Raw genomic sequence first — 26,669 nt, forward strand, 5'->3', positions numbered from 1 at the left:
AGAGAGAGAGAGAGAGAGAGAGAGAGAGAGAGAGACACCCTGGGGGAGAGAGATTGAGCTTGCAGAAAGATATTTAATAACACGTTTCTAAAGCACGTTAGAGGTTTTTTGAGAAAATGTTTTATTAATGATTCTTTTCTTGTCTTTAACACCCCCCCATGTTCTCCCTAGCTCCCCACCCCCCACTTCCCTTGTAACAAGCAGGCACAGTTAACACACTGGCCATGTGTGAGAACACAGCAGCCTTCACCCTCACCTCTCACCACCTCTCTCCAAGGCACAGTTGGCCACTGAATGGTGCACTGGTAAAGATCTGAGTTCAGGTCCCACCTCAGACACTTATTTTGTGTGACCCTGGGCAAGCCATTTAACCTCAGATTCCTCATCTGTAAAATGGGGAACCTCCCAGAGCCATTGTGAGGATCAAACATTCACAGAGCTATTTGCAAACCTTAAATTGCTATAGAAATGAGAACTATTATGATTACGATTGTTAATGTGACAACATTGACAAGAACCCTGCGAGGTAGATGGTGCAAATATTGTTGTCTCCATTTTACAGATGAGGAGACTGAGGCTCCAAGTTGTGTAGGCGCACAGCTCGCTGGTCTGCAGGCGAGGTCCTGCTGCTCCCTCTTGAAGATGAATTATTGTGTTTTCAAGGTAGTCTGGAGAGCAGGGTGGGACTGCCTCTTAGAGACGTGGGGCTTAGCCCTCCTGAACTCTGTGTTCCAGGCCGCCCAAAGCCAGGCTTGGTCTGCATGGTTTATGACGTTCCAGTTTATAGGTAGCATTAAATGTCTCCATATTAAGACTAGTGTTTGTATTCTGGTCGAGACAGAGAGTGCTGGTCTGGCGTCTACTCCCCAAGGCTTGTGGGTGGGCCCAGTGACAGTGGCCAAAAGCTGTCATCTCTAGATGCAGATGCCCTACGTCCAGTTCCACCTCTGACCTCTATGGCACCTTGGTCAAGGCCCTTCCCTTCTCGAGGATGGAGGGGCCTGCACCAGTGACCCTTGGCACTCTGGGTCTGAGATCCCTCTCTGGACCTCAGTTCCTTCACCTCTAAAAGAGCTTGGGCCCTTCCTGAGGCCACAGAATCCTTGGAAAGAGATCTGCAAGTGCACTGCTCTCCGAGGTCCCTTAAAGCTTCAGTATTTTATGCGCAGATATGACCAGAGAGAGACAATAAGTGAGAGAAGAATAAGCCAGGGGGGATCTTCGGGGATTCCCACAAGAGTCTTCCTCTATGGTGTGCCTGCTTTTATGTGAGAATTTAATAGGAGAGAATATGGCTTTCCCAGTAGCAGAAGTCCCCATTTTCTCCCTTCGTCTGCATTTGGAGACAGCTTTCAGACAATTTCTGTGAATCCAGTGTGTTTTTATGATTGGTTTAAAAGTATATAGCTGCCATTGTGGTCATGAACCTGCAGGCTCTGGGGTTACAGAGCCCAGTGAAGCAATGCCTGCCCTCCTTAACTCACAGTCCATGGGGCAGAAACAGCACGGGTCCATGTAGAAAAATGGAAATGTGGGAAAGTAGATAGCAGATATTTCTGGAGGTGGGGAGAGCCCTGATAGTTGAGGGGAATCAGTAGGAAATAGTGCTTGAGCTGAGCACTGAAGGATGCTCTGTATTCCCAGAGGTAAAGGTGAAGGAGGGCATAACAGGTATTTGGGGCATGGAGAGGGGTGTCGCCCTTGCAAAGGTGTGGAGGCTGGAGGTGGAATGTGGCCTATGCAGAGAGACAAACAGGTCAGTTAGGATTGAATGGAGGGCCCATAGAGGAGGGTAATGTGTAGTAAACATGGAAAAGTTGAGTGGAGGCAGACAGTAAAGAGCCTTGAATGCTAAACAGAGCAGTGAGTGCTGCATCCCAGGAGCTGGGAGCCACTCAACATCCTTGAGCTGTGGCAGCCCTGTGGAGGACACACAGGAAGGGGGAGAGACTGGGGCAGGGAACCCAGCTAGGAAACCACCTCAATAATCGAGGGGTCTGGGACCAAGGCCTGAGAGGGGGGGTCTGTGTGCAGAGAGGGAAGGGGAGGGGCCACTGGGGGGGGGTCTGTGTGAAGAGAGGGAAAGAGGTGTTTTCAGGGAGAAACTACAGATTTGGCAAATGATTGACTGTGACAGAGAGTGCACTGTCAAGGACAACAAAGCGCCAGGCCTGTCAGGGACCTGGGTTCAAATTCTTCCTTGGACACTTACAAGCTGATGACCTTAGGCAACTCACTTAAAGCTGCTGGGCCTCAGTCTCCTCATCTGTAAAGTGGAGATGATAAGAACACACCTCCCAGGGCTGTCGTGTGGATTAAATGAGATTATATTGGCCAAGCATTTAGCACAGCCTGACACATGGCAGGCACTATAGAAACCATAACATTAGATGATTATGTTTATTGTTATTATTTTGTTATAATTGCAACTGTTAGGATACATTCCAGGTTTAGATTCGGGGTATGTTTACTTTACCAGACACAATGGCCCCAGGACATCAGGGCTTTGAATGTATGTTTTAAATTTAGGGTCTGACTTAAAGACGGAGCCCCAGCTGTCCCTTTCTGGCTCCCTCCCAGGATCTCAATATTCTTCTCAGGGCAGCCCTCCACCCCCAACCTTTAGGAGCCTGATTGTCCAGTTCAGTGGGCTGGAGTGGGAGGCCTTTGGTTAAGCGACTTGTTTAAGGTGGGGGGGAAGGAGAAGTAGCAGAGGTGAGATTCAAACCCAGGTTCTCAGACTCCAAGTTCATTGCTTTTTCCTGTCCTACCATTTCACCTTCCAAGAGAGACCAGGAAGGAGATTAGCCCTGGTCCCCTTCTGAACTTGAAACCTCTTTGTTGTTGTGTCTGACTCTTTGTGACCACATCTGGGGTTTTCTTGGCACAGATACTGGAGCGGTTTGCCATTTCTTTCTCCAGCTCATTTTACAGATAAGGAAACTGAGGCAAACAGGATAAAGTGACTTACCCAGGGTCACATAGCTAGTAAGTATCTGAGGCTGGATTTGAACTCAGGTTCTCCTGACTCCAGGGTTTATCTGGTCACCTGAAACATATCAATGGAACCCCTAAATGCTTTGGGGCAGGGAGGAAAGGGACCAGAGAAGGAAGCAGATTTGTCTTCAAAAGTTTCTTTTCATCAGTCCTCCTCAAGAACCTTGACACTCAAATGTCCCGTTGGACTCGATGCATTCTTGGTCTACAGAAGTAGTTCTCGACCTTTTGGTCTCAGAATGCCTTTAGTTTGTACAGTTATGGAGGACGCCTCCCCCAAAGAGCTTACGTGTGGGTGAGAGCTGTCGGAATGTGCTTATGCAAGTACTGGTCTCCTCATCATCATGGAAACAGTTTTGACCTCACTTCGGGGATTGCTGCTTTGCCTGGTTTGGTTTTTCAGGACCCATCTCCCTGGGCCTGAGTTTCCTGGTCTGTAAAATGAGAGGAGTGGGCCAGGGTGGTGGAGGGGAATGCACAGCTTCTGGAATCCCTTCCAGCTGTATGCCCACACTTAAATCTGATGAAAAATATCTCCTTTAGAAGAGGAATTCACGAAATAGGCAGACAGACAGACCCTTACGACCATGTAGGGCAGAACCCAGAATAAGCCCCATTTGTGAAATCATGAAGCTTTTTTGGTTTTGTTGTTATTTTTTTTTTTAAGATGGCAAATAATTCTGGAGACGGGCTGGTACTCGGTCAAGGTTACCCAACTAATAAGTGTCTGGATTCGAGGCCAGGTCTCTTGACTCCACACCCAGTACACCATGGTTTCTCCTCAAGCCTTTGCGTTCTCTTGTGCTGACAGTTATAATAGCTTGTGTTGGTGGGAAAGAAGGGATTGTATTCTTCTTCACTGGAACAATAAGATGTTAATACCATGAAAGCTGGGCCTGGGTATCAGTGCCCTTATGCCCAGGTGGTCGGGATTGGACTTTTGTCTGAGATGTGCTTGTACAGGCATTGATGTGCCCGAGGCAGGATTAATATACTTTTCTGGACCCTTTGGGCGTTGGCACTCCACGGGACAATTTAGCAATGATTAGAGAAGAAAAATGTCTGAGGACCAGTCTCCTTTGGCCCACTGTGGGGGATGCCATGATGGATGCCAGCCCCTGATGCCCTTGAGAACAAGACTGATGGGGGTGTCCCAGATGGACAGGACACTCTGGAAGGGCATCTCCAGTCAGGAGGTGGGAGGGATTTCAACCGAGGACATTAAAATGTCTTTTAGATGTCGTGGATAGAAAGCCAGCCATGGCAGCAGGAAAACCTGGGTTCAAGTCCCACCTAAAGAGGGGGAAGACTTGGGAGAAAAGGAAGGGAGCAGAGAGTGATGAATGAGGGAGCCAGAAGTGAGATGTGGCACCAACCAGCCTCTCTGACCCTCAGCTTGCTCGTGTCCAAAATGGCCATAATAATGCTTACATGAACTATCCCACGAAGTCATTTTGAACAGAACTGCATGACCCTGGGTAAGTCACCCAACCTCTCAAGATGTCAGGCAACTATCCAGGCTCATGAATTATAGATTAGGTGCCTGTCTGCATTGACAGACCAAGGTTCCTTAGTGGTCCCAATGAAATTGAAGGTCCAGCTCTTATCTCTGGCCCTATGTGGACATGCATTTTTCCAGATAGATTGCAGGCTTCTGTTTCCTTACGTGTCTTGGCAACTCTGTTTCTAGCACTGTGCCGGGCATACAGTAGGCCCTTAATAAATGCTCATGACCTACTGAAAGATTGATTGGGAGGTTTTTAAGGAAGACCCCAGGCAGGAGGAGGAATCTGAAATGGGTTTTGGAGGGAGGAAGGGACCAGAACAACCCCAGCCTGGGGGGTGCCTTCTAGCCAAGCTTGGGCACCGACCAGAGCAAAGGCATGGTGTTCTGTATTGAAACACACAGACCATATATCATGAGACCACATGAAAGGCCTGTGTGAGCTGGAGCCCATCACTTCCCAGGCTTCCCATGCCTCCAGCCCCTCCTCTGAGATGATAAGTGATGGGGGGTAAGTGTCTTCACTAGGAGGCCCTCGAGCCCTGCCCACCAGTGAAAACCTCAGCCTAAGCAGGGCTAGCTTGCATTCAGTTGCATATAAATTAATAACCAATTATCCTGACTGGCATTTGGAGGGGCAGAATGTCCTTTAGTCAGTCAATTGACAAGCATTTATGAAATGTTTATTAATGTGGTATGTTTATGGGGAAGCCAGGTGGCACAGTGGATAGAGTGCCAGACCTGGAGTCAGGAAGACTCATCTTCCTGAGTTCAAATCCAGCCTCAGACACTTCCTAGCTGGGTGACCCTGGGCAAGTCACTTAACCCTGTTAGACTCAGTTTCCTCATCTGTAAAATGAGCTGGAAGAGGAAATGGTAAATCATTCTAGTGTCTTTGCCAAGAAAACCCCTAAAGAGGGTCACGAAGAGCTGGACATGACTGAAAAACAAAAGTGTGGTAGGCAGACAAATAAATATGGAAGATATACAGAGCTGGGGGTGGGGGAGAAGAGGCACTCGTAGCTGGGGGAGCCAGGAAAGGACTTATGGAGGAGGTGGCATTCTAACTGGGATCTAGTCATTCCGGAAGGGAGCACATGCCAGGAATTGGGGACAGCCTGGACAAAGGTGTGGAGGTGGGAGACTGAGTGTTGTGTGTAAGGAACCCCATTTGGCTGGACTGAAGAGTGCGTGAGGACGAACCATAGCCACAGTGTCTGAGCCTCAGTTTCCTCCACCGTGGCAGGAAGGAGACAGACAAGCTGATCTCTGGGGCCCTTAGAGCTGCAGATCGTAGGATCTGATTTCAGATTTTCATCTGTATGTCATTATTATGCTTTGGAGAGGATGATTTGACCTTTGGCACGGCAGAATAAATGGACGCACTGTGCTTCCAACATGAAGGTTGAAAAGCTGGTTCTTTCAGAAAGTTCAGCGTTCCCTGGTGCAAATCTTGTTTACGCTGTTCTTTCCCTGGGCCCGTCCCTCTTTTCCACCGATGGTGAAAAAGTTGGCCAGCCTGGCTCCTGCCTAAGTCATCACCAAACCTGAATTAGGGACGCTGGAATGAATAAGCCTCTATTCTGTTTGGGACCCGTTTTCTTGAGGTTCAAAGTCAGCCCCACTTCCTGCTCCTCAAATTTTACTAATCCTGATTTCTTAATCCATTGGGGGAGGTTGTTCCTAACTCCTGTTTCTCAACCCCTGGAAGGTTTACAATAGCTTCATGAAACAGATAATGCAGACATTGTTCTGCCCATTTTAGACATAAGCAGACTGAGGCTCAGAGGGGGAAGTAGAGTATATCTCTTTTTGCCACTTATTCAAATCCACTGATTCACCAGTTTCTATCCCCTTCTCCACATCTTTATGTGTATGGTGCGCTCACTGGTCTCTAAGGTTCCTACCTTCATTCAATAAGCATGTATTAAGCCGCTCTATGCTAATCATTTCTTGTGTAGGGCCCTCGAAAGTTGTAGAGACTCCCAGAAGTGATAAGTCTAAATCACCCAAGCATTTGATCTATCAATACTATAAAAACAAAGTGGATGAAAAATGTCCATTGCTCAGATTATGACCTGTGATTGGTCAAAATAGAACTCATCCATCAGTACAGTCTCTGAGATGGACCGTACTCTTGGACAAGTGGGGCTCAGAATTAAATAAGAGGAGGAGATTGGGCTGGATCGCCTCTAGGAAATCACAAAGCTTCTTTACCGATCCCAGACTTCTGGAAACCGAGGACCCTCTTTTTCCACTAGAGCTGTATTAGGACAGCTGAGACCCAGGACACAGCTATCTCTAAGGAATGAGACATGAGGGTCTCAGAGAAGGCAGCGGAGCCACAAAGGACAAGCATGACTGAGGTGCAGCCTGTACCCAGGCAGGCCTTTGGAAAAACCCAAATCAAGGAGCCAAGATAGGAGGAATGTGGGGGTGAACAATGAGTGTGCTGGCATGTGTTTAACAACCAGCTTGGGGAGGGGGGAGGGAACCTGTATCCACAACCCACTTTTAAATTTAATCTGCATTATTTTATCTTCATCGTTTTCTTCAGTCTGGACAATTACAAAATGATCAGAATGATAAAGCAAGCCCTGACTTGTAGCCTTTGCTGATTTTCAAAGGGTCAATGTTTATACTGAAAATTTAACAATTGACTCTCTGGTTCCACTGATGACAAGAAATTGAGAAAAGCCCTTAGAACCTTGGAGAGATCCCTGGTGCCTCACTTATGGGAGGCCACCCATGGATGAGGATCACACAGGATGGGCAGGCATGGATGGGCTGCAATCTGCATTAATGGAGAGAATAACCATACCAGAAGAGACTACAGTTCCACTGGAGTCTATGCCAGGGAATGGGAATACAAAAACAAAAATGAAAACAATGCCTGCCCTCAAAGAGATTCCATTCTATTGGTAGAAACAACATATTCTTATTCAGTCATTTCAGCCGTGTCTAACTCTTTGTGACCCCATTTGGGGTTTTCTTGGCAAAGACACTAGAATAGTTGGCCATGTCTTTCTCCAGCCCATTTTACAGATGAGGAAACTGAGGCAGACAGGGTGAAGTGACTTGCCCAGGGTCACACAGCTAGTAAGTATCTGAGTCCAGATTTGAATTCAGGAAGGTGAGCTCTATGCACAATGGCACCACCCAGCTGTCCTAACATATGTGTACATATAATTAAGTACAATGTAATTTCAGACTGGGGTGTAGGGGGGAGTGGAGCACAAATTGGATTGGGGGTTTGGATTGTAGAGAACCATGTGTAGGAGATGGCTTCTGAGTTGAGCCTCAGGAAGGAAGCTGGGAGTCCCAAGAGGTAGAGGTGAGCAGTGAGTGCCTTCCTGGCAGGGGGCACAGCCTAGACAGAGGCACAGAAACTGGAGATGGACTGTTGTGTATGAAGAACAAACAGGAGACCAGTTTGGCCAGACTGCAGAGTTGGAGAGGGAGAATGCTGAGCTTTCTGGCTCTCCTATTTCATGTTTGTGTCTCCTCTTTCTCACCCATTCATTGAACAGATATAGGAATGTCTGTCACTCATCAGCTTGAATATATTGCATGAGGGTTTGGGGGTGGGGAACTCCTTTTTGCTGCTTTCACGAAAAGATCTTTCTGAATAAAGAGTGAAAAAGGCTCACAAGCCCCTCACCTCCAGCTTCTGCTCTCTGGGCATCAGTGTCCTTGTCTATAAGATGGGACGGGGCTGGACTAGATAGTCTAGTGTCCCTTCTGGCTCCAGATCCTGTGCTTTGAGGTTTCCAGGAATAATAATGCAACAAAAGTGCCAATTACAGGGGTTTCCATTGGCATCTCAGGAAGAGCCTCCATCTCCCAACAGCAGGGCCCTACCACTGAATGCCCATCCTTTTGTGGCTTCTTGACTAAGCCATTGGTGACCCGTTTGGCTGGGTCCAAACAGTGGCTGTTGGCGGGCTCCAGAGGGGCATGGAGGGTTTCAGTTGGATGTATTCATGGGGGAAGGTGGAGATGGGGGCTGGGAGGATTTTCACTGTGGCAGGTAGAGGCCAGGGGGGCATCTCAGCTTGACTAGGGGATTGTGCCCCTTCGCTTAGCTGGGTAGATCCCAGAGCCACCCACCTCAGTATCTGATGGGAGCCTGGCAGGAGTCACACACCATGAGGTCCATAATGAGTAGTTTCAGAATATCTAGCCTGAGATTCAGTACACAGGCACAGTTTGTGCTGGAGTGATTGTGTGTGTGTGAGTGTGTGTGTATGTGTTATTCACTTCAACCAATTTTTATGAAATACCTGCCAGATGCCAGAACCAAGAGGACTGAGCCAGGAGCTTGAGAGGCTTCATGCTTCTTTTTTTTTGGAATTTTTTTTTTTAAGCAATCGGGGTTAAGTAACTTGCTCGAGGTTACACGGCCAGTTATTATTTCTGGGTGTGGTGCTGAGTATCTGAGGCCGGATTTGATCCAGGTCATCCCGACACTGGAGCCAGTGCTCTTACTCTCTGAGCCACCTGGCCGCCCCTGCTTCATGCTTCTTATTCCTGTTACTACTGCTTGTGGGCTCATAGATTTAGAACTGAAAGAGACCTTAGAGGTCAAATAGTCCAACTCCCCTGTTTGCAGATGAGGAAACTAAGCCCCAGAGAAGGCAAATGACTTGTCCAAGGTCATGTGGGTAGGAAGTAGCAGAGGCAGGAATTGAACCCTGGTCTTTGAGCTCCTTCCACAGCACTGCCCAGACTGAGGATTGCAATGATCTGTCTGTACACATTGTCTCCCCAGAATCCTGCTGGTGGCCAAGACAGCTGGACGGCCTCAGGGACTGGCCTCCTGGGGCTGGCTGGGTCTGTGAAGGCCAAGGGGATGCGGAAGCTTTTCCTATGTTTCCCAGACCCTTTTGTGGCCTCTTCTCAGGCTCACGTCTTCAAATGTAGAAAACAAAATACAGAGGAGTGTAAAGGAAGCCAGTTCTTTTGGAATATAGTCATCTAAATGTGTTTTTAAATCCATGGACCCCAGGCTAAAAAGCCTTGGAAAAAATGGGCAGAATGGTGAGATCTCCTTACTCTCAGAAAAGAGAAATGGAATGAACAGGGGCATCTCTAGGTTTGGAGTCCCTTCCCCTGGGATCCTTGCTGGGGGTGGGGGTGGGGGTGGGGGCATGGGAGGAGGTGTGATTTGGGCCACTCCAGGGCCTGGGCTTTGGGCTTTGTTTTGTTTGTGGTTTCTTGGTCCCTGCGGGGGTTCCCTGGGGGAGGAAGATAATTGAAAGATAAGCCATCTGGCCCCAGTCACACGACCAGGAGGGAATTCGGACTCAGGCCTGTGTCTTTCTGAACACAAGACTGCCCTGCTGCTCTAGGAATCATCAGCATTATTCGAATTCTGTTACATTAATAATTCTTGTAGCGCATTATTCGGATTCTTTTCTGTCTGACCAAACATCAGGTCATCGGTATGGGGGCTGTCAAAATGTGGAGACCAAGTCAGTGCCCACTGAGCAATGGGGGACTGCAGGTGTCATCCAGGGGGCCAGCTTGTCCTGGGCTGTGATTCAGCAGTGAGAAGGAAGGGAGGAACACGGGAAGACTCCGAAGCCCATGGGCAACGTAACAAAAACAACAGATGTGAGGATGGCCAGGATGTGAGCAAGAGGAATCGTTAATGAAGCAGAAAGCCCAGTGGTGGCCCAGGAACAGAGGAAGCGGTCCCTCCATCCTGGGGACTGACGGGTCTGCCAGATGTGCTGAGGCCCTCCTCCATGGGGGGGCTCCCCACTCCTGCTAGGGGAGGGCTCCCAGGCCCAGAAAGGAAGAATGTAAACCCCCTGAGGGCAAAGACTTTTACTTTCAGTCCTTGTGTAGGAGGCTACTAGCCGGCACACATGGCCAGTAGGTGTTTTCAAAGGCGTTTGCTTGCCAGAGGTGGATGGAGAGTTGTTCAGGCTGGGAAGCCCTTGCTTGCTTTTTTTGCTCTGATGCAGTACCAGCTCTTGGAAGGCAGAGATGGATCCATTTTTGTCTCTGTATCTCCAGCACTGAGCACCAGACTGACAGCAACCCTTTCTCGAACAAGTATTTATTAAGCACCTACTGTGTGTAGTCTCCAGGCTAAAGTGCTGGCAATAAAAACGGGAGGGGGGAGCAAAGGGGGATGGGGGAGGACAGCCCCTGCTCCAAGGACCTTCCAGCCTAATGGGCCTGGCACATAGGCTGATCCTGAAACCAGAGCCAGACATTTGTGATTCTTCCCCTGAGCTCAATGCTTTGATTCTTTCAGGATGTTGGGTATGAATAGAGCGAGGCCACCTGTATAGAATTAGACTTTCTCTCTAATCTCTTGTCTTTGAAATTCTCCCCACCGCTGAGGTCTCCCCTCTGCCCAGTCTTCACCAGGGCATAGACATGGGGCCTGGGTTCACCAAGGCTATGTCTTCAGGTGCAAAGCTTCACTAAGATCCTCTAGAACCCAAAATAGAAAAACCTTCAATAGTCAGTAAGCCCCCTGCAGGCAGGGACCCATCTTTTATTTTGTTTAATCTTTGAAACCCCAACAGGGAGCCCAGAGCCTTGCACAGAGCCGTGGGTGTTGGACAAACACTTACTGAGACCCAGCTTTGGGCAGGCCCCTTGGCCTCCTGGGCCTCAGTTCTCTTATCTGGGGGGGGGTATACTATATATACACTAAACACTAGTGCAGTCTCTCAGGGTTGTTGTGGGGAAGTGCCTTGCAAACCTTAAAGCATCACATAGGCAGAAGTGAATGGGTCCCAGCCCTGAAGGAGTCCCGATTGCCTTTGGGGCAGAGACACAGAAAGCAGAGAGAGGAGCCTTTCTATAGCTCATACTGTCAGCCCTAAACACTCTTCACAAATACCTCATCTGATCCTCATGGTGACCCTGGGAGGTAGGACCTATTATTATCTCCAGTTTACAGTTGAGGAAACTGAGGCAACCAGAGGTCGAATGCCTTGCCCAATCAGCTGGTGGCTCAGTGGACAGAGCACTGGGCCTGGAGTCAGGAAGACCTGAGTTAAAATGCAGCCTCAGACACTTACCAGCTGTGTGACCCTGGGCAAGTCACTTAACCTCTGATTGCCTGACAAAATGGATCCACCAGAGAAGGAGATGGCAAACTGCTCCAGTATCTTTGCCAAGAAAACCCCAAATGGGTCATGAAGAGTCAGACACAACTGAAATGATTCAACCACAACAACAATCGGTCACTTAGTTTAGCCACCCTTCACCTAGCTGTAGGAGGGTGAAAGGAGCTGGTGGTCCAGGGAATGGTTGGGCCAGACTACAGAATCTGTGACAGGCAGTGACGTGAAATGAGGCCAGAGGGAGAGAGGGCTGTCAGATTGCAGAGGGCCTTCGATGCCAGACCGAGGACTTGGTGGGTTATCCCACAGGTGATGGGCAGCCCTTGTGGGGTCTGAGTATGGCTCCCTCCAGGACTGTGACTGAGCTGTGTGTCAGGTGAAGCTCTAAAGGGCGATCTTTCCATTGATTCCTAGCCAGAAGATGCCAAAGCGTCGACTCAGTCACTTGAAAATGTTCATCTCAAAATAGCGCCATGTTTCCTTTTCTGCTGCTCTCTCTCCTTCCTTTCATCCATGACAATTTCCTTTCTTTCTAGGACTCTTGTATCAGGAATACCGGGATAAGTCCACACTGCATGAGATCGAGACCAGGAGGCTGCAGGATGCTGAGGTCCAAGTGGACGTGGATGAGTCGCCCACCAGCGAGGAGACCCCTCCGGAGGAGGAGCCTGTCAGCTCTACTGAGAAAAAGGCTCTGCCCCAGATCTGCCTACTCAACAATGCCAACTCCAGGTTCAACCTCTGGCAGGACCTCCCGGAGATCAGGAGCAGCGGAGTCCTGGACATCCTCCAGCCTGATGAGATCAGACTCCAGGAGGTAAGTGGTGGACAAAAGCAAGGGCATCCCCAAAGCTCCTCAGCCTTGGCCTCGAGCCAAGAGGCAAACTCATGCAGCCTCAGTGTTGGGGGGGAGGGCTGAGGAACAGAAAGGGGACTGGCTCAAGGTCACCAGATACTAACTGGCAGAACCAGAATTCGAACCCAGTTTGGAAGGGGAGCTCAGAGGTCATGTAGCCCAGCTTCCTGGTTTTATTTTTTACTTTTTGGAAGCAATTGGGGTAAAGTGACTTGTCCAGGGTCATATAGTAAGTATCTGAGGCTAGATTTGAACTCAGATCCTCCTGACTACAGGGTCTGTACTCTATCCATTGAGCCACCAGCTGCCCCTCTCCTTGATTTATAGATGAGGAAATGGAAGCCCAGAGAGGGCAAGGGGAAGTAAACAGCATTTGAACCTGGATCCTTAATTTCCAGGTACAGTGTTCTTCCCACTTTCCACTGTCCCACCCTTTTCTGCCAAAACTTTCAGTCACTTACCTTTACCTATTGAACAAAAGAGAAATGACTGATTCTGGCATTCACAGCCCTCTACTTTCAACTTCTGATCCAGGCATTCAAGGCCCCCTGCAGTCTGTCTCCAATATTCATCTCACACTCCTCCCCTTCACCTGTTCTACATTCTAGCCAGACTATACGACCCCTGCCCCTGTGCTCTCCCATCTCATTGTTCCTCTTGGCCCCCTGGAAGGGGATTTCCCCATCTCAGTCTGTTGAAGTCTCTTCCTTCAGGCCAATTAGCAAACTCATATAAAATACCTATTATGTGCCTTGTTCTGTGCTAGGTGCTGGGAATACAAAGATAAAGTCCATGCCCTTAGGGAGATTACATTCTCTAAGGGAAGATAGTATATACAAAAATCAATCAACAAGCATTTATTAAGTACCTACTACATGCCCAAGTACTGTGCTAAGTGCCAGGCTTATGGAGGAAAAAAAATATTCCTCCCCTTGGAGGTCTTATAGTCTACAAAATTTAAATGCAAATAACTATGTATGTAGTTAAGGAAAACTGAAGCAGAACAGAGCAGTGACAACTAGCCAGGATCATGGAAAGGGAGCCCAGCCACCCCTCTGCTGGACAGCTCCCTCCACCAAATGCCCTTTGGTTCCCTCTCCAAGCAAAGAGACCTTCCCCATTATGGCTTTCTCAAAGCATTTGACCTGGAGAACTGTCCTTTGTACTTAGTGTGGCCTCCCTCCTATAATGAATAGGTAGATGAGATAGATTGCAAGGTAGATAAATTGATGAATAGATGGATGGCTGGACAGATAATCTCCCTTCTCCCCCCTCGCTTTCCTGCTATTAAATTGTGCTTAATAAATGTTTGTTGATTGATTGTAAGTCTTTTGAATTCAGAATGAGTGTTGTATCTATTTTTGTGACCCCCTTTTTCCTTGTCTGGAGTGTGTAGATACCTTAAAAATGGAGTTTTGGGGGGGATGCAGGGAAAAATTACTGCTATTAACAAAGAGTTATCACTTTATAGGATCATAGAGTCACACATAAAGAGTTCGGAGGGACCAGAGTCCATCAGATTCAACTTTTTTATTTTACAGATGAAGGAAGTGAGGCACAGAGGGGTTAAGAGACTTCATAGGACCATAGATTTAGATCAGGAAGGATCCTTAGAGGTTATCCAGTTCACTCCCATTTTACAGTTGAAGAGACTGAGATAGAGAGGCCACACAACTGTCTGCAGCGGTCTTCCTGACTCCATGTCCAGCACTCTGTATATTACAGTACATCTCCCTAGTCTCTGAATCTAAGCCCTGAGGTGATTTGTACCTGGTGCCATGGATGGCTTTCTTTAAAACCTCATCAGTAAGCCAGCTTCCTTGCCCTGGACGTTAGGTGCCTTCCTAGGTCCTTCATCAGAGAAGGCCTGGCCCTCCAGAATGTAAGCCCCTCAAGGGGAGCGCTGTTTCCTTTTTGTCTCGAGTCCCTAGTGCCTAGCACAGTGCTGGGTGTGTTGAGAACATCAGGAAGAAACTGGGATGCCTAGCAGATGGCCTGTTGTGACCTACTTCTGAAACGTTTCTAAAAAGATATTTATAAATATATCATCTCAGTGTATATATAATTAGAAGCTGTCCTTATACCACAAGAGCGTTTAGCTTAAACATGGCTTCTGTGAGAATTTGCTGTGTGGGTTTCCTTTCAAAAGAAGCATTTTTGCTCCTTTTGGGACATTTATCTGGGACTGACCTGGCTGTGGTTGTGAGCAGGGACCTCTCCGGGCTCCAGAATTGCAGCAAATCCTTGGCATCCAATTTGCAGGAGAACCAGCCTCTGGAACAATGGGGAGGAAGGGTGTATGAGGAGCTGGTGTCCCAGGATGGGGGGGGGGCACCCCACTGGAGAGAGAGTGAGCACTTGGGTTCATCCAGTCCAGTCTTTTCCTTAGTGACTGCCTCGCCTCCTTTGTGACTCCTCTCCATGGCTCTCTGACATCTTCTTGAACCCCTCCAGTGGCAGAAGCTCTGACTACCCCATGGGAATGCTTGCAGTCTTACTCAACTCTCTTCGATACTCCCATAGCTCTGGGATCTCACCAATAGGGGCATTCTTTTCAGTGATCGAGATCACAACCTGCCTGTGCCTGGCATCTTGGCCACTATCTTCCATGTAATCTCATAAATTCTCAGAAGGGAATCAGGGCCTGCCATGAACACTAGTGGATCCCATGGACTGTCCAGTGGTCATGCCTCCCTCCTGCCATTTGACACATAGTAGGTCCTTAATAAATGCTTATTCGCCCCTTATTTGTTCCATGGTATAGCCTGCTCCCACCCAGTCTTCATCTCTAGTGCCTTCTGGGCAGTCCTCCTTTTTCATTCCGGCCCGCTGTTTCTGTATCATCTATTCCCTGGCCTTCTTTCCCCACCAGCACAACCTTGAGCTTTGCCCCTGGATCCCCTGGCTCTGATAAGGGAGCCATCCCTTTACCTAGCTGAAAGCCAGGTCTCCACGGCCCTTCCTAGCCATCACCATGCCATGCTGCTATGTGGGTAGCACCCCATTCCCCCTTTCCGGCGGCCCTTTAGGGGCTGTCTTCCCCCATCCAGAATGTCCTCACAAACAGGGACTGTTTGTGTGCTTAGACTTGTATCCCCAGGGTTTAGCAACATGCACGGTATACAGTAAGTGCTAAATAAATGCTTTATCTGACTCCTCAGAGTCTCCCATGTTCCATGGCTCACAATCAATCAACACCACCAGTAGAACACTGGGATTAAAAAGATCCGCTTTTGTTGGGGTTGCCCTCACTTCCTGTTTAACCCTGGGTCAGGTATGTGGACTTTTCAGGGTAGGTCTCATGTCTCTATACACACATCTGTGCATATGTGCATAACACCTCGGGGACAGCCTGTCTGTGCAGTGGGTGAGGTCTGTGGATCATCCATTGAACAGAGATACAATCTGTCATTAGAGAACTCGGGGAGGGAAGGATGGGCTTTGTGTTCCCACGGGATCCTTGCTGTATCAGGAGAAAGTGAGAAAGGTGCACAGGGTGGAAGCCCCCACCATCACCCCCATGAGAGTTACGCTCCAGGCTGGGGAATCAGAGAGCACCCATCCCCTATGGTACTTTTGAGGGCCTTGAAGCTCAGAGACATCACAGAATCTGCCAGAGGTCAGACAAGTGGTGCACTTGGGAATCCACTCCCAGTCCTGTGCCTTCAAGGTCAAGGCTCCCAGCTCAGCACTCCTTCCTTGGATGGGGGAGGAGAAATGGGCGAGGGTCCCCTAAGCTGAGCAAGCAAGTAGGGAAGGCAATCAGCCTCACTGGAGGGAATGGCCACACACTGAGCTCATGAGACTGCTACTCATGTACACCTTGGTTCCCCCCTCTGGCGATATTCCTGGCCACGGTCTTTGCTGTAACTTCTCATTTTTGGCCCTCATTTTGCCCCTGGAGAGGTATACAATAAGCCTAATCTTCCTGCCCCTTGCCCGCAGGTCCTGTTGAGTTGGTAATGAGCTAAACCCTGCTAATTCTTTTACACCAGAGCAGCTGCCTAAGCAAACCTCCTTCCTCACTTCCTTTTGTCCCCCACTTGAGCGCACAGCTTTACGTCTTGCCTGGTTGGAGCTGGCCCCATCTGACCTTTGGAGATCTTGTTTCTATGGCTGAGCCCATTAGCCGGCTCTTCCAGCTTCCTGCCATGTGTAGATTGGATAAGCGTGCCTCTGATGGCTCCAGCCAAATCACAAGCAGATATGTTGAGCAGGAATGGGTGAAGGTCGGAGGCCACCAGAGACCACCTTCTCTCCTTTCCACAAATCAGTTAGACTGAGTCTAGTTGGCCAATCTGTACAGTTAGATGTATTTGTAACTCTTGAGCTCCCATCTCATAATCTGGTCTAGTAAAACGTTAGCAAAGGTTTGGTCAAATTTCTTACTGGACTCGATGTATTATTCTGGGTCTCAAATGCTTTGGTCCCAAAGAGCATTTGTTTTTGCAACTTATCTATTAGGATTTGAAATTTAAAAATGAAAACATCCAAATATTATTATGAAAATAGTTTTGACCTCCTGGTTAAAGAGTCTCAGAGACCCGTGGAATCCCCCAACCATACTTTGAGAACCACTAGTCTATAATGTTACTCTAACCTATGGCTCTGGTAACCTGGTCAAAAAAAGCATGACTTCAGTCCATTAATGAGTATGTATTAAGCTCCTGCTATGTACCAGCCACTCTACTAAGTGTTGGGGATACAAGTACAGAGAATCCAACAGTTCCTGCCCCACGAGAATTTACATTCTCATCTGTTCCAGAATTGGCCCCAAATGGATGTTGGGTTCCCTAGTCTGTGACTTATGCATCTTAGATAGGGCTCTAGGTCTCCAGCCAGAGGGTGTCTCATCCAACAACTCATTTTACAAAGAATGAAACTGAGGAATGAAAAGATTAAAGCAGCCGAGGCCACACAGGGAATAAGGGACAAATCAGGATCTGAACCCAAGTTCCCTGACTGGAGCCTCCTTCCATGGCATCACTCAGCTTTGCTCTTCCCTCTTGAAAATAGCGACAGTTTTTCCCCTTCCCCTCTCTGACATCTCCTGAGTTCTCCAGGACTCCCCAGAGATGGACAGGAAGTTATCCCAGAGCCCTGGTGTGAGATGCACCTCACTCAGGGGAGCTGAAATCTCTTGGAGGTTCTGTGGAGCTCGGAAGGGGGGAAGCTTTGCCTCCCTCTTGATAAGCATGCCTCTTGCCCCCACCTCCACACCTTCTCAGTTTGAATATCTTTCTCCTTGGCAGAGAAAATAGGAAACAGAAAACCCCCACCCTTTCTCTTCTCTCCTCTGTGTGGCTCTCCCTGAGGCTGGTGGCTTTCCTTTCATACAGGAACACTCCACCTCTGCCCCCATCATCTTGCTTGGTGGCTGGATTCCTATATGTCCCATCTTACTCCAATTCAGGGATTTTGTATGCAATTAAACCAACCTTGTCCTGTGAAAGTCTCTGATTCTCTGTATTCCATGCGGTTTAAATGGCCTTAATAGATGCCAGTCTTCTTTCCAGCTGGCCATTTCTCCCTTTCTTTGTGTCATTGGGGTTTATGATCCTCTCTGGACGCTTCCCCCCAAGTCTTCCATTTTCAGTATGAAGTTTTTGAATCTGATTGGCGATGCTTCTTCCAGATGTGTCTGTTCTTGTGGGAACCCCTTCATCCCTGGGGCAAGAGGCCATCTTTTTGACATCTTGAGTTGTGGTCCAGAAAGCCAGATCCTGTTCTGGGTGGCTCCAGAGTGCACAGAGCGCCAGGCCTGGAGTCAGGAAAATTCATCTTCCTGAATTCAAATCTAGCCTCAGACACTTACTAGCTATGTGACCCTGGACAAGTCGTGTTTGCCTCAGTTTCCTCATCTGGAAAATGAGCTGGAGAAGGAAATAGCAAACCCCCTCCAGTATTTCTGCCAAGAAAGCCCCCAAAGGGGTCACAGAGTCAGACAACTGAAGTGGAACAAGACCATTTTTCAATGCCCTCATTGTAGCAATTGTTCAGTTCTCCTATCCTCATTTCTCCTCTAAGGTTCCAACCTTCAAGGGAAGGGAGGGACGAAAGACTGCCTGCACCCCCACATCCTCCATTTGGCCACCCAGAACTCTGGAATCCCAAGAGAACTTGTCTAGTTTCTTTAAGCACTGCCATTTGTTCCCAAGGCAATCACAACACATGGCAAGAGGCTATTGTGTCTTCATGGTCCTGGCTGACTTTCTCTCCTGGTTTGAATGTATATTTCCCAGTTGACCATGGCTGATCTGCCTCTGGCTGCCATCACACGGTGCCACAGTCACCACCCGCCACTGCCAAGGTCTTCCTTCCAGGGTCAGTTGTCTCTTTGAGTCTTTTCTTTCCATCTGGTTTGGGAGCTCACCTTCCTTTCTGATAAGCTGGGCCATAAGCCTTCTGTCCTCCTGAAGGTGGAAGACTGACCTGCATTTGATATGTACGCAGCTAGTGTTTGCCTCAGGCAGGTAGACAAATGGCAGAATCACTGCTCTTCACCAGGACAGAAAATCAGCCAGTCAACAAACATTAAGTGTCTGCTATGTTTCAGGCAGTGTGTGTGTGGGTGTGTGTGTATGTATGGGTATATATGTAAATGTATGTGTGTATATATTTATATATGTATATGCATTTGCATATGTGTATGTATGTGTATATATTTATATATGTATTATAGATGTGTATATATTTATATATATATATATGTATATGTGTGTGTGTGTATATATGGAGAGAGAGTGAGCACCCTTCTTAGAATCTTGCTTTTAAATGCAGGAAACAAAAAACACAGGTTTACAAAGGAAATCGGTAAAAGTAAAATGCCATTAGTAATATTGACTACTTTTCTCTGGGGGCCAGAGTGTGTGGGCAAAAGCTCCTGGAATTTAGCACTGTCCACGTCAGTGTCAAAGGCACTGCTTTGGCCTCCTGACCCCGTATCAACAACAAATGTAGCCAAGGGGAATGGTACATGGCCTCTGATGAAAGCAGGTTGCTGTGCACCCAGATTAAGGCAGTAAAATGACCCCATCCTAGGTGCTAGGGAAGATACAAAAACAGAATACAGTGGAGGAGATGGGGCATATTCACCAATAATCATGATACCAGATAAGATGTCTTAAGGGCGTGCAAGGTCTAACGTTAGAAGTTTATTAGAAGAAGAAGATATCTCTTGTGTCTGGGGAATCTGGCAATCCTTGATAAAGGAGCTGGAATTGGAGAGGATGGGTCAGAATGGAGCACCTTCCAAGTCGTCCTTGACTCTTCACTCTCTGCCTCATTGTCTAACTTCATTTTGCAGCCAAGTCTTACCTTTTCTACCCTGACATCATCTCTAGTATCCATCCCCTCTCTCTACTTACATGGCTTCCATAAATTATTGCAATAGACTCCTAGTTGGCCTCCCTGCCTCAGGTCTCTCCCCACTCCAGTCCTTCCATATCACCCCTCTACTCACTAAACTCCAGAAACTCCCTAATTATCTCTAGGATCCGATGTAGCCTTCTCTGTTTGGCATTTTTCAAAACCTTCCAAGCTGCACCCCTCCCCCAACTTATCTTTCCAACTTTTCTACACATTACTCTCTCTTTCTCTCAGAAATCAGGGTTAAGTCACACAGCTAGTAAGTGCCTGAGGCCAGATTTGAATCCAGGTGCTTCTCACTACAGAGCCCCCACTCTATCCACTACACTGCCCTGTAGCTGCCCCCACAATTATCTTGTTTTTTGGAGGGGGGAGGGCAGGGCAATTGGGGATAAGTGACTTGCTCAAGGTCACAGGCTAGTAAGTATTAAGTGTCTGGGGCTGGATTTGAACTCAGATTCTCCTGACTCCAGGGCTGGTGCTCTATTCACTGCTCCACTTAGCTGTCCCTCACAATTATCTTTTAAGCAGTCTACAATCCAGTCAAGCTGATCTTCTTACTGTTCTTTACCCATGACACATCTTCTATCTCCTTATCTTTGTACCAATTGTATCCCACACCTGGAATGTTCTCCTCCCTCACTTCTGCCTCTTGAAATTCCCTGACTCCCTTCTAAGCTCAATTCAAGCATCACCTTCTGCATGAGGCCTTTCTTGATCACCCTCCACCCCCAACTTTCCTCCAATGTGACCTGGTCTCTGCTGATTCTGTGTATTTATGTGCATCCTATCTCCTCCAGAAGGAAGTAAAGTCCTGGAGGGAGAATAGGACCTATTTACATCTAGTACCTAAAAAACAGTAGGTACTTAATAAATGCAAGATGATGCATTGATTGAGCACCAAGGTTACCTTCATGTGTTGGACTTTATGGACAATATTGTAAGATAAACATGAAGAGATTTATGTGCATGTCTTTGGCCAGTGGGTGCAGAGAAAAGGAAAAAATGACTGTGCTTCTGACATGATGATGAGGAATCCTAGTCCCAAGAGGTAACGCCAATGGATGGTTTTTAATTATCCTGACATCTGCTAAGCATTAAACATATAATGTCTAATAATGACTCATCCAATGGTCTTAAATGATCAGGTCGGCTCCTCAGTGACTCTTAATGATACAAACAGCAGAATGTGCTAAAGACATTATTCAGTCTTGTTCTTCATTAACTAAACGATGCCTGAGAAAAGAGGGGAGAAAATTCAGGGTAGCTCAGAGAGTCACTCAGAACCAAGCAACCATAGTTTCATTCTTTTGAAATGTAAAACATTTCCATATTAGTCATTTTGTACAAGAAGACTCAAATAAGAGAAAAAATTGAAATAAAGAAAGTGAAAAATGGCATCCTTCAGTCTGTGTTCAGTCAATATCGGTTCTTTCTCTGAAGGTGGATAATATGCCTCATCATTGGTCTTTTGGGATTATCTTGGATCATTGTATTGCTGAGAATAGCTAAGTTATTCACAATTCTTCATCAAACAATATTACTGTTACTGTGTACAACATTCTCCTGGTTCTGTTCACTTCATTATGCATCAGTTCATGTAAGTCTATCTAGGTATTTCTGAAAATATCCTGCTTGTCATTTCTTACAGCACAATAATATTCCATCACAATCATATGCCAAAGCTTGTTTAGCCATCCCAATTGATGGGTATCCCTTTGATTTCCAGTTCTTAGCCACCACAAAAAGAGCTGCTATCAATGTTTTTATACAAATAGGTCCTTCCAGGGGCGGCCAGGTAGCACAGCGAGTAAGAGCACCGGCTCCAGTGTCAGGATGACCTGGAGATCGAATCCCAGGCTCAGACACTTAGCACCCACCCAGAAACACCTGGCCATGTAACCTTGAGCAAGTCACTTAACCCTGATAGCTTAAAGAAAAAAAACAAATAGGTCCTTCCCCCTTTTTTTGGATGTCTTTGGGATACAGACCTAGCAGTGATATTTCTGGATCAAAGAGTATGCACAGTTTTGTAGCCTTTTGGGCATAGTTCTAAATTGCTCTCCAGAATGGTTGGATCAGTTCATTGTTGTTCTGCCAACAATGCCTTAGTTTTCACAACTCCACCAACAGTGCATTAGTGTTCCAGTTTTCCCACATCCCCTCTAACACCCAACATTTTCCTTTTTTGTCATATCAGTCTCTGATAGGTGTGAGGTGATATCTCAGAGTCATTTATTTGTGTTTCTCTGATCAACAGTGATTTAGATCAGTTTTTCACATTACTATAGATAGCTTTGATTTCTTTGTCTGCAAACTGCCTGTTCATATCCTTTGATCATTTATCAATTGGGGGATGACTTGTATTTTTATAAATTTAACTCAGGTCTTTATATATCTGAGAAATGAGGCCTTTATCAGAGATACTTGTTGCAAACATTTTTTCCCCAGTTTTCTGCTTTCCTTATAATTTTGGTTGCATTGGTTTTGTTTGTGCAAAAATTTCATTTCATATAATCAAAATTATCTATTTTACATTTTTTAATGTTCTCTATATCTTCTTTGGTCCTAAATTCTTCCCTTATCCATATGTCTGGCAGATAAACTATTCTATTCTATGCATTAATTTGTTTATGGTATCACCCTTTATGTATGAATTGTGTACCCATTTTGACCTTATCTTGGTATATGGTATGAGATGTTGGTCTATACCTAGTTTCTGTCAGACTGTTTTCTAGTTTTCCTAGCAGTTTTTGTCAAAAAATGAGTTTTTTTCTGAAAGTTTGGATATTTGGGTTTATTATATACTAGATTACTATGGTCACGTACTATAATGAAATTTGTACCTAATCTATTCCACTGATCCACCACTCTATTTCTTAGCCAGTACTAGATTGTTTTGATAATTATTGCTTTATAATACAGTTTGAGATCTGGTATGTCTGGACCCCCTTCTTTTGCATTTTTTTCCATTGATTCCCATGATATCTTTGAGTTTTTGTTCTTCCAGATGAATTTTGTTACTATTTTTTCTAGTCCTAGAAAATGATTTTTTGATAGTTTGATTGGTATGGCACTGAATAAATAGGTTAATTTAGGTAGAAGTGTAATTTTTATTATATTTGCTCAGTCTACCATGAGTAATTAATATTTTTCTAGTTGTTGAGATCTGACTTTATTTGCATGAAAAGTGTTTTATAATTGTGTTTATATAATTCCTGGGTTTGTCTTGTTAGGTAGACTCCCAAGAATTTTATATTGTCTATAGTCATTTTAAATGAAATTTTTCTATCTCTTGCTGCTGGACTTTGTTGGTAATACATAGAAATGCTAATGATTTCTGTGCATTTATTTTGTATATTGCTGAAGTTGTTAATAATTCTAAATAGTTTTTTATTTGATTCTCTAGGATTTTCTAAATATAACATCTTATCATCTGCATAGAGTGATGGTTTTGTTTCCTCATTGCCTATTCTAATTCATTTGATTTCTTTTTCTTCTCTTATTGCTATAGCTAACACTTCTAATACAATATTGAATAATAGAGGTGATAATGGGCCTCCTTGCTTACCCCTGATTGTATTGGGAAGGCTTTTAGCTTATCCCCATTGCGGATAATGCTTGCTGACAGTTTTAGATAAATATTACTTATCATTTGGGGATAAGCCCCATTTATTCCTATGCTCATAGTTTCATTCTGAAAGTAGATGAAGATCACATGTCAGTAATGATGCCCACAAGAAGGACAGATTGGTGGGTTAATCATTCAGCAAGCATTTATTAAGCACCTACCCTTATTCCTTCTTCATCTACATGACTTTGCTCATGCTGTCCCTCATGCCTTCCCTGCTCTCCTTCCACATAGAATTCCTCTTTTCCATCAAGATACAATTAAAAAATGACCTTCAACATGAAGCCTTTCCTGATCTCCCCAACTGCCAGTAGCCTGTCCCTGCCAATGATGTCATTTCTGTATATACATGTAGATGGGAGGGCATTTTGTTCTTCATCCTTGAATCCCCAGTGCCTAGTACAGTGCCTAGCCCATGGAAGGTAAACATTAAACATTTGTTGATTTTGATTGACTCATCACTATTATTCTAGGCACCACCTGGAGCATTGAGGATACAAAAATAAAAGAGAACCTCAGCCTACATTCAGTTAAACCAAGCTATTCAATTACAATGAACCCACCAATGAATCAGAAGCAGCTAGGTGTCATGGCCAGCCACCAAATGCTGGGGAGGGAGTCAAGGAGACAGTTCAGATATTTACTAGCCATGTGACCCTTGCCTCGCCGTGCCTTGGTTTCCCCCTCTTTAAAATGAAGGGTTTGGACTCAGTGGCCTCCAAGAGCCCTTTCAGCTTGAAATCTCTGACCCCATGAAACTCCCCTCATCTTCTAGAACCACCCTCCATTCCTCATCCTCCTCTGCCCACTCCTCTGTCCCTTTTTCAGAAGAGATGCTGAAAGAATTTTTCAGAATTATTTTACTTGGGCAGGCTTAACCTAGGATTGGAGCCAGGTTTAGGTGGCTGAGTTCAGAAATACCCTAACTTTGAAGTATAAGCTTTGTAATGGAATTATAAATAGCCCTCATGGTACTTACGCACACAAGCTGCTATCTTTCCCAGTCTTAGGACTCTTTTTAGAGGGGGTGTTCTTAGCTTTCAAAAGGAAGTTTTGACTTGGAAAGTACTTTTGGAGAGCTCACTCAGTAAGCATTTATTGTGTGCAGGGCACTGTGCTAGATGCCATGGGGTATACAGAAATGGCTAAGGCAGGGTCACTTAATCCAAGTGGAAGAGCCCCACCTATAAAGTATCCAACAAGGGGACCTGTGGCCACTGCTTGAAAGCCTTCTTTGGCATTAGCCTGTCACTGGCTCCATATCTGAAGCCTCTTGGGCCTGGCAGGAGCTGTCCAAGTTTGTTCCCCACTGGGCACAGCCTTCCAGGATGAGGGTCATCTCCTTGCCACAAGGAGGCTTCAGAGGTAAACTTTAGCAGAGGGTAATAGAAGGCAGGTCCTAGCAATGCTAAGTGAGAATCGCAAAGAGCCTCTTGAATAGCTAGGGAAGTGAACACTAATTCATAAAATATGGGTCAGCCTAAATGAGTGTTTCCAGGATAAGAATTTAGCTCATGCATAAATAATTGGAAGCAGGGGGCTGAGAAAGCCTCCCTGAATAGAGAGGCACATACTGGAAAAGAAAGGCAGGGTAGGCATCAATTAATGAGTGCAGTGGCAAAAACATAGAGAGTTGTGTGAAGTGATGGACTTTGGTGGAGAGGGAGGAGTGCACATCATGGCACCCTGACCTGGTGTGTGGGGAATTGTATCCTTCACTATAGGAAGGCTATTGATCATTGGGAAACAGCCAGTTGAATAACAGGAAAAGCGATATGACAAACCATTGCATGTATGCAATGAGAAGTGCCTAGAAAAACTAAGACTTAAGATGACTAATGATCTATAAATAGGTGCCAGAGAGGAAGCAGGATGTTTTTGAGCTGAGTGCCAGGACTGACCATCCATCCATCCATCCATCCATCCATCCATCCATCCATCCATCCATCCATCCATCCATCCACCCATCCATCCATCCAGCCAGCCACCCACCCACCCAGCCACCCATCCATTCATCTGTCCGTCTATCCATCTGTCCATCCAGTTAATGAGCACTTCCAGTTGGATGCCTGCTGCTTTCTTTCTTTCTATTTTTTTAAGCAATTGGGGTTAAGTAACTTGCTCAAGGTTACACAGCCAGTTATTTCTGGGTGTGGTGCTGAGTGTCTGAGCCCGGATTCGATCCCCAGGTCATCCCGACACTGGGGCCTCTGCTCTTACTCTCTGAGCCACCTGGCCGCCCCTAAGCAATTGGGGTTAAGTAACTTGCTCAAGGTTACACGGACCTGCTGCTTTCTGAGGTTCTCTTCCCCCTCTCACAAAAATATTGGAAAGTCTGTGGCAGACCCCTGGTCCAGTTCTAGCTCTGTCCTTTTTTTCTTTTATAGCATTTTCCTAATGTTCTTCTCTTTATATTATTGCCCCTTCCCATTGAACCTTCCTTATGACAATAAGTACAGTTAAGGTGACTATGTCTGCAGACTCATGCCTCACTCTGCACCCAGGGTCCAGCACCACCATCCCAGGAAGCCAGAAGCATGCTTCACCAAGGCTGCTGACGTCACAGTTGGTCACTCCAGTGCCATGATTGGTGGGTCTGGAGTCTGAAGACCCTGGTTCAAATCCCAGATCAGCCACTCATACCTTGGACAAGTCACTTAACCTCTCTGTGCCTCATTTTCCTCGTCTGCAAAGTGGAAGGGTTAGGGTTAGACTCAGTGGTTTTTAAGGTCCTTTCCAAGCCTAAATCTATGGTCCTATGATCCTTAAAAAAATTGCCCTAGTCAAGGAGTCATCATCCTGCTGGAAGAACATGGCACCTTACTGTCCACTGTATACTATGCTGAGAAGTTTCAGACCGAGTGCAGTGGAGGCAGAGAACCCCAGACAAAGCACTCTGGGAAAGCAAGTGTTTAGTTGGAGGGACGAGAGGAAGTTTCATGGAAGACTTAAGGAAGGGAAACGTTTGGTTCCGTTTTTTCTCCATAAATCAAGCAGTAAGTGTTTATTATGTGCCCACTGTATACCAGGTACTTTGCTGGGTGCTCTGAGTAAAGATAAAAATGAAATAGTCTCTGTTTATATTCTATTGAGGCAGTAGGGACAACATGTACCTAATCAATCAACAAGCGTCTATTAAGGCCTATTGGGTGCTAAGTGTTAGGGGGAGAGACAAAAATAAAATTGTCACTGCCCTCAGAGGGCTTGGATTCTGTCGGGGGG

The 26,669-nt window shown here is 46.3% G+C and overlaps 1 protein-coding gene across 2 annotated transcripts in view; it reads left to right on the plus strand.

Annotated features, from left to right (window-relative positions):
- NGEF (neuronal guanine nucleotide exchange factor) overlaps positions 1-26,669 on the plus strand; it is an 88,351-nt gene that overhangs the window by 19,865 nt on the left and 41,817 nt on the right. For both annotated transcript variants that reach the window (XM_069103242.1, XM_069103241.1), the window contains one exon: positions 12,129-12,409. In XM_069103242.1, coding sequence (XP_068959343.1) covers positions 12,129-12,409 — 281 coding nt within the window. The remainder of the gene's footprint in view (positions 1-12,128; positions 12,410-26,669) is intronic.

The sequence above is a fragment of the Petaurus breviceps genome, unplaced genomic scaffold (assembly GCF_028583685.1).
Source record: "Petaurus breviceps papuanus isolate PSGF00001 unplaced genomic scaffold, PetGlider_PUasm1.0 567, whole genome shotgun sequence".
NCBI lineage: Eukaryota > Metazoa > Chordata > Mammalia > Diprotodontia > Petauridae > Petaurus > Petaurus breviceps.